This window comes from Manacus vitellinus, unplaced genomic scaffold, assembly GCF_001715985.3.
Source record: "Manacus vitellinus isolate BGI_N305 unplaced genomic scaffold, ASM171598v3 scaffold_18_pilon, whole genome shotgun sequence".
Lineage (NCBI taxonomy): Eukaryota > Metazoa > Chordata > Aves > Passeriformes > Pipridae > Manacus > Manacus vitellinus.
Window position 1 is genome coordinate 484,644 of NW_021939324.1, and position 12,933 is coordinate 497,576.

A 12,933-nucleotide genomic window follows, 5' to 3' on the forward strand; every position below is an offset into this window, starting at 1 on the left:
GTTCAATTTTTTCTTTGCACCAGAATTCAAAGTTGGAATATGCTCCATTGGATGTTACATTAAACTGATTTTCACCTCTTCCCTCTGTTTTCATATTGAAATACAAACAGTGGGATGAGGGGAGGGTACCCAAAATTTGTAACTCTTCAGGGTAATCATCTAGGTATAGTGGATCTGACTCGGCTTTTGGGGGTTGTGGGAAACAGGACCCAATTTGGTTTCCAATTTTTTCCGGATCATTACACAGAGAGGAATATTGACTTTTAAATCCTGTCCATTTTTGAGGGGACCAGGGAACTGCAACTAAACATGTTTTTAACGGGTTAGAAGGGTCTGAGACAGAGAGGCACAAGGAATCAACATCTTAAGACTTAGCTAGAGAAGTCCACATGTTTCCAGGGTCTGCAACTACCCAATCTGGCAGTGGAGGATTTGTAGGAGAAAACTGATTCGATGAGATGACAGGATGGCTTAGGATGGTGAGAATAATGTAGATCATGATGATACTTGGTCACTGTTGTGCAATTTCACTAGATGGGAAGGAACTCACTTCGGACCGGAACCTGTGGAAACACAGGCATGCCCCCTTCCCCAAGTGATAAGAGGAACAGGGTCAACCCATTCACCTGTTATTACGTCTTTATAAATAACTCTGGCATCAGTTCGGACTTGATTCTGGTGTGAATTGAAGTGTCTTTCTATGGGTAAGGTGTCCTGTTCTAACCTATTTAGGAATTTGATGACATACAAGGCTTTATTTAACTTTTCTTGGGGTGTGAACCCGATGGTTGTGTTTTGTTGTTTGGTTAACATGTTTTTTAGCGTTTGATGGCCACGTTCTACTATAGCTTGGCTAGTCGGGGAATGGGGGATACCTGTGACATGTGTAATTTCCCACATATTAAAAAATTCTTTTAATGATTGAGAGGTGTAGGCCGGGCCATTGTCGGTTTTCACGGTTTTGGGGATGCCGAGAATTGATATGGTTTTTTGTGTGTTTTTTGACATCTCGAGCCTTTTATCCTGATTGGGCTGTTGCTGCAATAGCACCAGAAAATGTGTCGATAGACACATGAATGTACTTTCATTTCCCAAATGGTGCATAATGTGTTATGTCTGACTACCAGATGTCCAGTGGATTAATTTCATGAGGATTTACTCCCTCTGATGGTAGGGGAGTAAGTCTTTGGCAATTTGGGCATGCAGAGATGATGGTTCTAGCTTCAGACAGTGTGAGGTTGAATGTTTTTGTGAGGGATTTTATGTTCTGATGAAAGAAGCTGTGGGACAGTTTTGCTTTTTCAAAATTATTTGGGACCACTGCAGTTTGTGCCAGGTGTCCTGTGTCAGCTATTTCATCTCTGACATGGTTTCCTTCTGCAATGGGCCCTGGGAGGGAAGTGTGAGAGCGGATGTGGATTATATGGAATTTGTGTCTGCTCTGACTAATTTCATAACATAGTGTCTTGAATATGTGAGGTAATTGTAATTGGGAGAGGTCCTTTATGTAAGAGTTTTCAATTTGTCGGACCACTCCAACCACATAAGCTGAATCAGAAACAATATTCAAAGGCTCTGGAAACAGTTGAAATGCGCGTATGACTGCAGAGAGCTCCGCTATCTGAGAGGAACCTCTTACCTTGTGCATGTCAAATACCCACTTCCCTGCCTTTTGCCAGGTGACTACTGCGTTAGACGTCCTACCAGATCCGTCTGTAAAAACAGTTCTAGCATTCATTAGTGGGAAAGGTGAAGAATTATTTGTTAGCTCTGGTTGGGTGAGAGCTAGTAGCTGTAGAAAAGGGATAGGTGGGAGGTGTACTGAAAATTGACCCTTAAAATGAGCAATAGCTAATTGGAAATCGTCACTGTGAATTAACAACTGGGTTAGCTGACAGTAAACAGGGGAACATATATGACTTCTGGGTCCCTTCCCAAAAGTTCCCACAGCCGCAGTCTGCTTTTGTGACACACCTTGGAGAGCATTTCAGGATGTGTTGTAATCGATTTAGAAAATTGAAAGCTTAGAAAAACACATTCCCATAACAGAAAGTTCTTGCTTTTCAGATCTAATTGTCCTAGAACAGCATAGGGCTGCTTGATACCCTTAAAAATTACTAATACCACCAGTAACCCACACACTCTTCACTTAGTCTGACATGCACTCAGTCTTTGATTTATGTCCTGTAACACTGCTTGGGCTTCTGGTGTCAGGTGTCAAGGGGATGTCAGGTCCACCTCCCTTTTCAGAAGTTGGAATAGTGGTTTTAAAGAGTCTGTTGTTATACCTAGGAGAGGTCTAACCCAATTAATTAAACCTAGCAAGGATAGTAAGTCATTTAAGGTGTGGATGTTGGAAGGTAAGGCAACAGTCTGAGGTTGAATCGTGGTGTTATTGATGTGAAATCCAAGGTACTTCCATGGCATTGTCATTTGTTCTTTTTCCGGTGCAACCTCAAGGCCGTGTCTTAACAGAGCAGCTTTCACAATCAAATGAAGTTGTGCGAGTTGCTCCTTGGATTCAGCAGCCAGTAGGATGTCATCTGTGTAGTGGTACAGGATGGTCTGGGGAAACTGCCGACAAATTGGAGACAAGACCTCTGTGATGACTCTTTGGCACACAGAGGAGCTATTTCTCATTCCTTGAGGCAGGATGGTCCAGTGATAGCATCAAGATGGTTCTGCTGCATTGATGGAGGGTACTGTGAACGCAAACCTACAAGAGTCTTTAGGGTGTAAAGCGATGTTAAAGAAACAGTCTTTGATGTCTATAATAATGATGGGCCATTCTGAGGGTATCATTGTGCGTGATGGGAGTCCAGGCTGGAGAGCTCCTGTGGGCTCTATGATTTTAGAGACTGCAGCTGACCAATGGCCTCTAAACTAAATTTGACGTGGTTAGGTGGATTCCCCATTGCCCTATAATATCCCTTCCCCAAAGAGTTATTGGAATATTAAGGACGTAGGGCCTTGTAGAGGCTGTTTTACCTTCAGGACCTTCAATCAATAGTGTGCAGGCACTTTGGAGTGGTGACTGGGCTCCTCCTACTCCTTTGATGTTGATGCAAGGCTGTGCTAAGCAATAGGTCGAATCCCGCGCTGAGTTGCAGGATACCGTTTGAGTGGGAAGCCGTCACTGCTTCGTCACTTGAGCCCGGAGATCTACACGGTAGAAAATTCCACGTAGGTCTCAATCTAATGGTGGGCGCCAATTAACGGATCTGGTTGCGGACTCTGCTGGTTTTCCCAGAGTGGAGCTCAGCCGCGCTGTCCCCCTTTGGCAGGAGGAAAGAGAGGCCAAGCTTCCCCGGGTGTTCCGTGGCAGAAAGGACCTTTAATATTAAACTTGCACAGTTCATATGGGTTCGGGGGGAGGGCAAGAAGGGGAGGGCAAGAAGGAGGGCTGTGATTGGGTCTAGGTACGGGGGGAGAGGAGTGGCTTGAGAGCCCACTGACCAATGGGAGATACAGGAGGACCACGTTCCAGTAACCGAGACAGGGATTTGGGGAGAGGCAGGTGCAACAAGATCCACGATCGGGAGGAGGGGGAGACCGCATGGTTCCAAGTGTGGGGGGGGGTGGCGCATGGACCGGGGGAAGTACATAACTCAGGGAAAATGTGTACAATAAAAACGCAAATAGTTGTTTTTCTGCTTCGCTCGGTCCCAGGAAGCTGCTGCTGTAATGGGCCTGTTTCTAAAGCTGTTCTTTCCAGGTCTCGTAATCCCGCCCTTCACCCACAGCTTTTCATTGAGTTTTTCTGTTCCCATAGCTGACAAGAATTCTTAGCCCACAATAAAACTAATAAACATGGTGTAAGGAGAGGAGGACCAGAAGGTCCATCTGTCCTCTGTAATTTTGAAGATTCCACATACTTTAATATGGCCTCTGGCATTTGTATGGGAAGACACTTGAAACAGGGTACTGCTTTGATGCTAGTAACAAAATAGTTGTACTGTGCAAGTATGAAAGAGTAAAAATTCATTCTTGCTGTCTAGTAGATATCACCCTCCCCCCACCTTGCTTTCCTCCTCTTCTTGAGAAACGGAAGGCAGCTAACACATTCTTCCTGTCAGAAAAGGCAGAGCAAATGGAACATGTAATTTAACCAGGCACAGACTAAGTAAAACAGTTTCCTAAAACACAAATCTGAAAAAAGATTACAGAAACATGGGAATACACAGTGGTAGTGATGATGTGTTATTGACAGAATAAGTCAGGTTCTTACTTGTGTACTAGAAAAATCCCCCAAACTTTAAATCTAGCTAAAATTAGTTATTTGAAAATTATTTGTTAGCAGATGATATTCATAGAATTAGCTAATAAAACTGAGTGTTTTCTAAAACTTTTAGTTGTTATAATTATTTTTATTAAATTTCTTAACACTGTTCTTTGGAGAGTAAAAAAACCCGCCTGTCCAGTCATATTGTCGTGTGCACATTTTTCTTTGTTTGTTTTGTGTGTGTGTGTGTGTGTGTGTGTGTTACAGTTAGATTAAGAGCAGCTGCACTCCTCTGTTGTGTCTCTTTGTGCAAGTTTCAAGCTGGCTTCCCGCCAAGTCTCCGAAACTCAACAACAGAGCCTGTTTCCCAAAGAGGGAAGAAAAACCAAACAGCCAAAGCTATAGCAATAATATATATTTTACATATAAAACAGATATATACAGTGAGAATACTATATACCTTAAACCCCAGAAACCCCAAATAGCTTCCTAAAAGGGAAGAGGGGAAGGGAAAAGGGAAAAAAGGACAAAAAAAGGATGAAAAGGGACAGAAGCAAAACAGGTATGCACAATCTAAAAATCTGGTAGCCAGCAAAATAAAGAACTGGCAAAATCTCACCACTTCCCTTGAGAGAAGCAGGACGGCTGGACGCGGCCCAGCACTCTCCCCCTCGCACGTGGCAGACAACAGCAGTCACTGCTGGCCTCAGCTCCAGATAAGCAAGACCGAGACAGGGACCCACCGTTCTCGAACCTTGCTGGAAAGGAAGAGAGCGAGCTCTCTTATCTGTGCCTTATTTATACCCCAGGTTACGTAAAGGAATAGCATGGAATACTTCCTGGTTCAGTCACCTTCCTAGTTCCTTCCTGGTCACAAGCTGGTCTCCAGGAAGGCCTAGGGTGAAAACTATCACACTCTTCTTAAATTCCTCCTTCTGAGTTTTTCTCTTCTGGTTAGTTCTTAAATATTTATCTCATTGACAAGATCTGTTGCTTACCACTGCTTAACCTTACTTGGATAAAGCCCATTATCAAGTTTAAACCTGTTTTAAAGCTGTAGAGAGATTATCTTGTCCAGCTCCAGCTGTGCATATTGATGGCTGTGTAGCTTCTAGCTGTTAGTCAGTACCATGATTGTCCAGTTTGTCCCTAGATCTGCCCATGGAGCAATTTGTGAATGCTCCTGAGTCTTTCAGGCAAAACTGACCAAAGAAGCAGTTTTGTTAGGATGACTTCCACTTAAGCAAGTGCAAGTGATTTTACTTGTAGTGAATTAGGAAGAACAAAGGCTTTTGGCATAGGTACAGACTTCTGACAGGACTATTTTTAGCATAGCTGTTTGCAGAGGGAGCATCTGTTTAATACTTTTTTGGATGAAAATATTTTGTCACCTCTTTGGGGTTCAGATATGTGTTTGTATTGATGGGGAGAATTGAGAGCTTGGGCACAGTGATAAGTTTTGAGAATTGGTCTAGTAAGAAAAGAAGAGCTAAGCCATAAACATCACTTAAATAAGTAAAGGGGGCACACTTGTGTAGCATGGATAAAGTGTTAAGCATATAAACTGTTTTTGAAAAGGTAGATTCTGAAAACAATAAAATTGCTATAAAAGACCTTCAATGTTATATAAGGAAAAGCTATGTTTTCATTTTGTGTTTATATGTACAGTTCGAGTAAACTAAGAATCTTTTTTAGGGCATCCAAGATGGATCTCAAGTGTGCTCTGGAAGAATGTTCAATGGCACTGAACTTATTTCTAAACAATAAGTTCTCCGAAGCACTGGAACTACTTCGTCCGTGGTGAGGTCCTGTTTTTTGCTGAAGTTACTGTAAACAAATAGCGTAAAGTATGCTATCTAGTACCTGAAGATTATTTAAGGCCTCTGAAGATAGTGGTTTTCATTTTGTCCAAAAGCATTTATCCATATATTGGGGTTTTAGCAGTGTGCTTGTCTCCCTAAGGCCATCTCAAAACCTGTTGATGAACCACTGAATTGTTCTGTTAATCATTCGAACTGTCTTTCCGCATGTGAAGGGGGAAAGCAGGGAAGCAAGACCTTATCCAATGTATCTTTGATTAGAGAATTTGTACAGTGGAACTGCTTTTGACAAGAGGGAAAATTTGGAACAAAACTCTAGAATACTCTTTTTGTTGTTTTTTATATTACGTTTGAGTCACACATTTAAAGCACATCTTTTGATCTTCTGACTAATTCTGCTTGTTTCCCTGTTGCCTTTCCTCCACTGAGAAGAAAAGCATGGCAGTGCAGATGTAAGGAATTAAAGAATACGAAGAGGTTCATAGGGCAAATCTAGCTTATCTGTGACTTTGTGGGGAGGCAGTCTGGGTGGCTGATCTTCAGGACTGGGATCTGAATCCCATTCACTATTCTTCTCTTACCTGTGTCTCAAAGATACGTATGATATTGAGAGATGTTTTGGCAAGAGGGATCTGTAGCCTGTGTTAGTAGAGCTAGGTAAGGTTCTTGCTCTGCAGTTTAGTGCTAGTAAGAATGGATTAAGATGGGTTGGAGTTATATGGATGAGTTCAAGAATAGCATTAAATGAAACTTCAGAAGGATGACACAACTATCAAGTGTTTGCTTTTAGTAATATGGAGAGCTCTCATACTTTGGAGGGCTTTTAAAATTAGCTATACTTACTCTCCAACTCTCTTCTCTGAGCATTGTATAGTGTTATTTGAAATAGAGAAATGCTTTGAGAAGGCCCACCTGCACTTGCGTGTATGCTAAAACTATTTTTAGGTAATATTGCAAAATAATAAGTTCTACCTGCAAGGATTGTGCGTGAGTGTATTGCTAAATACACGCATACACATATTGCCAAAATGTTTTTTGTGCATTTGATATATATTTCATTTTGCATTGTAAAACAAAAAAAAACACCTTATTTTGTCATGGTGTTTTTATGTAGAGCAAATTGTTTGTTTGTAGTTGATGTTTGCTAATAAACTTTGAGCTTATTATATAGCACATTGCAAATGCTGACCTATTGCAAAAAACAAAAAAAGTTGCCTACTAAAAAGATAACCTGATTGTTTTATTGAAAAACAATTTAACTTTTATTGAAAGTTAAACTTAAGTCCTAAAAAAAAATTTTAGGATAAGTGTTGATAGATTTAAGAAATAAAGACTTAGCCCAAAGGTCATCTTTCTTGACTCTGCTCAGGATTTCTGTCTTCAAAACTACGTTTGGTAGTTGGCTCCTTGATTTAGAAGGAAGAAAAAATGTTAGGGAAACTAGAGATCATCCAACAAAGAACTAGAGCCTATCTAGAAGACTAGAGCGAATGATTTATTCAGAAGGGTTTGTTTTAGTTTGACAGAAAGGAGACTTGGCCATTAATCCAGTAGTGGTCTGAATCTGTTGAAGGGAAGTTGCAAAGACAGAGGCACCATTCTCCATAGTATCAGATGGTAAAACAAGAGTCAGTCACCACAAGTTGAGACTGAGGAGGTTCAAACTGGTCACTGGCTAGTACAGTACCGGAGAGGCTGCCAAAGGAGTATGCAGTCTTCATTTACTTGAGCTTCTTGAAACTTGGTTAGGTTAGCCTGACATGATGTTAGCAATAGTGCTGTTTGTTGCACTTAGTATGTTTTAGTATTTGACGTCTGTAGGCACTTTCCAACAATTTTTTTTTTGGAATGGTATAATTTATGTTGTGAAAGCCAGACTAGTTCAGTGTAGTCTTTTATGTAAAACTGAGCATTTGTGTACTGACATTTCTATGACACAAATACAGATTTTTGTCTTTGGATCACATAGTAATGTTAGAGGGAGGTTCTTACTTACGTCGAGTGAAAGCATACAAACGAGTATTTATGTCAAGGCTTAGTTAACTAAATTAAAAAGATATACCAGCAGACTATAAATGGTATTTAATTAAGTGCAAATGTTTGTGTAACTCATGTGGGACATTTTTTGGAACTTCTTGTGACGGCAGACTTGTAGCACCCAATGGAAAATGATACTTGCTTTCTTGCTAGTTTATGTTCTCATGTCCATTACTTCCCTGCTTCATTCTTCTGTCTTTTCACAAATCAATGCAAGTGTCTCTGCATTTAGTTTTGTATTGTAATGTAAAGTGTTGCTTAAATGCACAAGATTTATGTTTTCCCTAGGTCCAAAGATAGCATGTACCATGCACTTGGATACAGCACTATTTTAGTTATGCAAGCTGCTATGACCTTTGAACAGCAGGATATACAAATGGGAATTTCTACAATGAAGGAGGCTTTGCAAACCTGCCAAAGGTATGCCCAAGCACTGAACATTTATGAGATACTTAATCCACTAAGTGTTCTTTGTAAGGTACCCCAGCTCTCTCTATGCTTTTAAAACTGATTCCTATCAGTATGATAGTGACCTAAATTTGTAAAGGTGGAGTAAGTCCTACTACACAGTTATTACTGGTGAGGATATTTTTCCACAGAGTATGGTGGAAACAACAGACTTGTTGTGGCTGGATATTAATAGCTGCTAAAGTTAAATGGTTGGTTGACTTTGTAGACCTACCCGTAAGCAGACATTACATGGCTTGTAAAAGCTGAAGTGTTTGACAAGGCTCTGACAAAAATAGAAATTAATTCTACTGTACTGGTTCTTCATCAAATTGGTTAGGCCATAATTTATTAAAAATGGTCTCCGAGGATAAGACTGCCACATGTCAGTTTAGATGTTTAACATCATCATCTTAGCAATGACAAAAAAGAAAAGGAAATAGGATGAAATTATCAGATACTATCTGAAGAAAATAAAAGATTAGCAGTTTCTGCATCTTTTTCAGATGTGCTATCAATTTGCAGTTTCATCTGAATTGGTTGTTTAGTATGTCTGAAGATTAGATGCTCCTGTAGTTTAGACAGCTTCCTACAGGATTTCATCTCTGCAGGATATGAACTCTAATGCATAAGTACTCTGGTCTAGTCTGTCGCAAAACTCATAAAAATGCAAGACAGAGGCAATCAAACATTCACATGTGAAGAGTTGCCAGAACTACATGTTCCCTGACTCTTTTCTTGTATTTATTATGTTAACCTGTAGTGTCATAATCTTGTTGTCAGGATCTTGCGCTTGTCAATGTGCAGAATAGTGTAAACAAATGATAAGCTAATGCTTAGTGTTTATAATCAGTGACTCCCTGGCTTACAAAATGCACTCCTTTTCTGAATGTAGAATTGTTTCTTTAGCTTCTTCATAAAGCGAGTTGTCTGTAAATAGTTAACAAACTAATTTTTGGAATTATAATGTACAGTTGAGATCCTTTGGAAGTAAAATATGTGATTATTTTGGTATTTTATCTGGCATAAACCACCATTAAATACTGTAGCATTTATGTTGAAAAAAAGAGCACCATTTGATTTTTTTTATTCCAATTCTGTGTGCAAGTTTAAGAAACAGAAAAAAGCAATTTGTGAAACTTAGAAGTCCTGTTCAGGTGTCTTGCTCAGCATCAGAGACTTCCACCCACTCTTCTGCAGCTGGTGGGTGGAAGTGAGGTTGAAGCTATTATACACTTAAAGCAGGTTAATTGATGCTGTGAGCATGCATTTAAGGTTGGATGGGCTTATGAGCCTAGAAGCATAAAAGTGTTTAGACTTCTCAAAGAATTGAAACTGTTGGTAATTTCTATTAATTTTAGTTGGAAATGGTTAAGAATTCCAATAATTAAGGTCAGTTTTGTGTTGAAATATGTGGGTTTCTTTTCTTCCATGCACAAATGATTTAGATTCAGGAAAAGAAGCACAGTGGTGGAATCTTTGTCCAATCTAGTTTTGAAACAGTCAGTGGATCAGTTGAGTGAAGGTAAGTGGTTTATAACACAGTTAAAATTAAAAAGGGAAAAACTCAAAACTACCTTACCAATGCGTGACTCTGTAACTTGACCAGTGTCTTACAGTAACAAATAAACGTACAAACCACCTATGTGGTCATCTTCTTAAATTTGAACATAAAGCTTCTCAAAGTGGGGAATTCAGCCTAATTTTTTTTTTTGGCTCTGAGCATGCATGAATCAAGGAAGGAATGCCTTTCACAACACATTATAGGACAGCTCCCAAAAGTTTAAGAATCATTGATGCAGTGGAATACGTCCTTATCATTAGTTGCATTGGAATCTGAATATATTAACAAGTTTTGTGCTTGTCTGTTTTGCCTTAAGGTGTTTTGGGAAATGGTATCAGTACATTGTTCATGGCTCTGAAAATGCTGATCTCCTATTTCTGATTCAGGCAGAATCAAGTATGCATTTTTTTCTAACCTGGCACAAGAATCCTCTTTAATACTTGGACACATCAAACTCACCACGTATGCACTGTACATACAGCAGCCTTGTGCATGTGGCTGGTCTTGCAGCATGGGTGCAGAGTAACTCGTGTCATGTGTGTTAAATCAAGTGTACTTTAGTGCTGCATGAAGACAGAAAGTCTGCCTGGGGCTTTCAGTTTGTTGAGCATGACTTGGTGAAAACCTGTTCATAATGTCTTACTAGATGTAGGAAAAGTCTGAACCTCAGTGAGGGTTACCATTATCCTGAAAAAGTTTCTTCTAAGATGTGGAAGGAGGGTTGGAAGACTTAGTTGCTGTAGGCTGTTAAGCTTAGGATCAATGAAAAGTACAGGAGACAATCTACCAGAATGACAAGTAACTTTTACCATAGACCAAAGTCAGCTCTGTCAAGTTCAAAGTTTTTGTCTGAGAAGAAGGGTTTGTGTATTACAGCTACTATTCAGCAGTTATCGAAATGGCAACAGCAGAATCTTGCCTTTTTTTTTTTTTCCTTGTCTTGGCAGCATTTTATTTGTTCCATTGACCCCAAGAAGAAAATGCTGACAGTAATTTTGCTGATACTAAATAACTTTTCTTTCTTATATAGAGGAAATGCATGCTGAAATCTGCTATGCTGAATGCTTATTACAGAAAGCAGCTCTCACCTTTGTACAGGTAAAGTCAATTTTTGATTTTGTATCTCTGTGTAGCAGTGTACTGGAGAGAGATTAGTATTTGTATAATGTCATTCCAACACTAGATATGCTATTTAAAAACCAAACTTTTTGCTAATGAATGTTATTTCATGGCAGTGATTGGAAGTATGGTAAATGCTGTGCTACTCAGCAAAGCCCTCTCTTTGTTTATACGAATAACCAAAGGTGTTATTAATATCCAGGTACCAAGGTATCACCAAGGTATATTGTAGTGTTTATACAGGTGTTATGTTTAAATGACTTGCATCACACTGTACAGTGTCCAGTGCTTCTGTAAAAATATGTTCAAGTATGAGGAAGTGCCTTGTTTGAAAGTGCAAGTCTTTTCTTTGCACAAAAGGATAGAATGTTTCCCAACTAACAAAACTTTAGCTGATGCACACTTGTCATTTCCAATTCAGTCTTGCTCTCTATGCACTTTTGACATGGTGTCAGGAATAATATGGTAAGGAATGATTATAAAATGAGCATACTTTAGCATTGCTGAGCTAACAGTTCAGTCCACAGAAAGATCTGGTCTTTAATACAATCTGGTGCTACTGGTTTAGATTTTGGTTAAGGGACTTCATGCTACAGTGTTTTCAAATTTGATTTGAAATTTGATGGCTGAAAACAGGAGTTGTTAATCATAGTTTTTTTACATATGTGAATGTTTTACAAATTTATTGAATATATTTTAGATAATCCGATATAAATTATGCAAAAGGAGCAAGGCACTAAGATCAGATAAGTTCATTTGGCAGATATTTTTAAACCACTTAATACAGTACTTTGGCCAGAAGTGTCAGGAAATAGTATTAATGGAATGCCTATAACTGGCTTCCTGGCTTTCTCCTTTACCAACCAGATGGAAGCAACCCTTTTTATTTTTATTGTGTGGGTGAGGGTTTTTTAAGCACGAAAGGAATTTTCAAACAGTTGTTGAAGTAGATGACTTTAGGAAGGTATAAAATAAATTCTAAAACCCCTTAGATATGTATTTTCTCTAAAGCAGCAGCTCTCTATTGCTGCTAACTATAGTACCCCACTCTGCTGATTGTAGTCCTGCCCCATATGTTTCATCCTTCATCAAGGCTGACCTTGATTCCTCTGAGAACAATGATGAGAACAAAACTGTAACCACTCAGAAAGGCAGAACTAAAATGCTTGTACTAAAATACTTGCATTTGAGTGTTTAGACTTGCAGACAAAACAGATGAGGTCTTTTGAAACCCTTTTATGGAAGCCAGAATTTCCTTTAGTTGATGGTTCTAAGCCTTTTTTCTTTTTTAGTGCTTTTTCGTTTTCCATATCATATATGCTGTCCCTGAGTATTTAAATATGCATTTCTGAAATGCCTGCACATGTTCCCTTTCTGTGTGAATTCTAAGAGAAAAAATTACATCTTGTTGAACTGTTAGCTGTCTTGCTTTTCAGGTGTTGAGTTTTGATGGCTATTACATTGTGGCTTTGTTTTGCTTTTTCTAGAGATTAGTAAACACATATACTGGGTAGTACATGTGGTTTATGTTGATCAGCAATGGGACTTCATCTGTTCAGGGGATTCTTCGGTTTGTCTTTTTCCAGGTTCTGTGTGGGCTTGCTTGTGTGTGTGAGAGAATTGCCAGTTCGAAATTTTGTAAAAAGTTCCTACAGCACCATCTGGTGGAAAGCTTTCTCTATATGCATTGGAAATTCTGTTAAAAGTAACTCTTTGACTCTTTT

General features: G+C 39.3%; 1 protein-coding gene across 10 annotated transcripts in view; it reads left to right on the top strand.

Moving 5' to 3' along the window:
* Window positions 1-12,933, top strand: part of TTC39B (tetratricopeptide repeat domain 39B) — an 85,484-nt gene that overhangs the window by 55,185 nt on the left and 17,366 nt on the right. For 8 of the 10 annotated variants that reach the window (XM_018070390.1, XM_018070395.1, XM_018070398.1 and 5 more), the window contains 4 exons: window positions 5,918-6,022; window positions 8,368-8,499; window positions 9,975-10,051; window positions 11,121-11,188. In XM_018070390.1, the coding sequence (XP_017925879.1) occupies window positions 5,918-6,022; window positions 8,368-8,499; window positions 9,975-10,051; window positions 11,121-11,188 (382 nt within the window). Of the gene's footprint in view, window positions 1-4,906; window positions 5,032-5,095; window positions 5,123-5,917; window positions 6,023-8,367; window positions 8,500-9,974; window positions 10,052-11,120; window positions 11,189-12,933 lie in introns of those variants that run through there. The other 2 variants (XM_029958992.1, XM_008921605.2) reach the window with 2 other exon arrangements.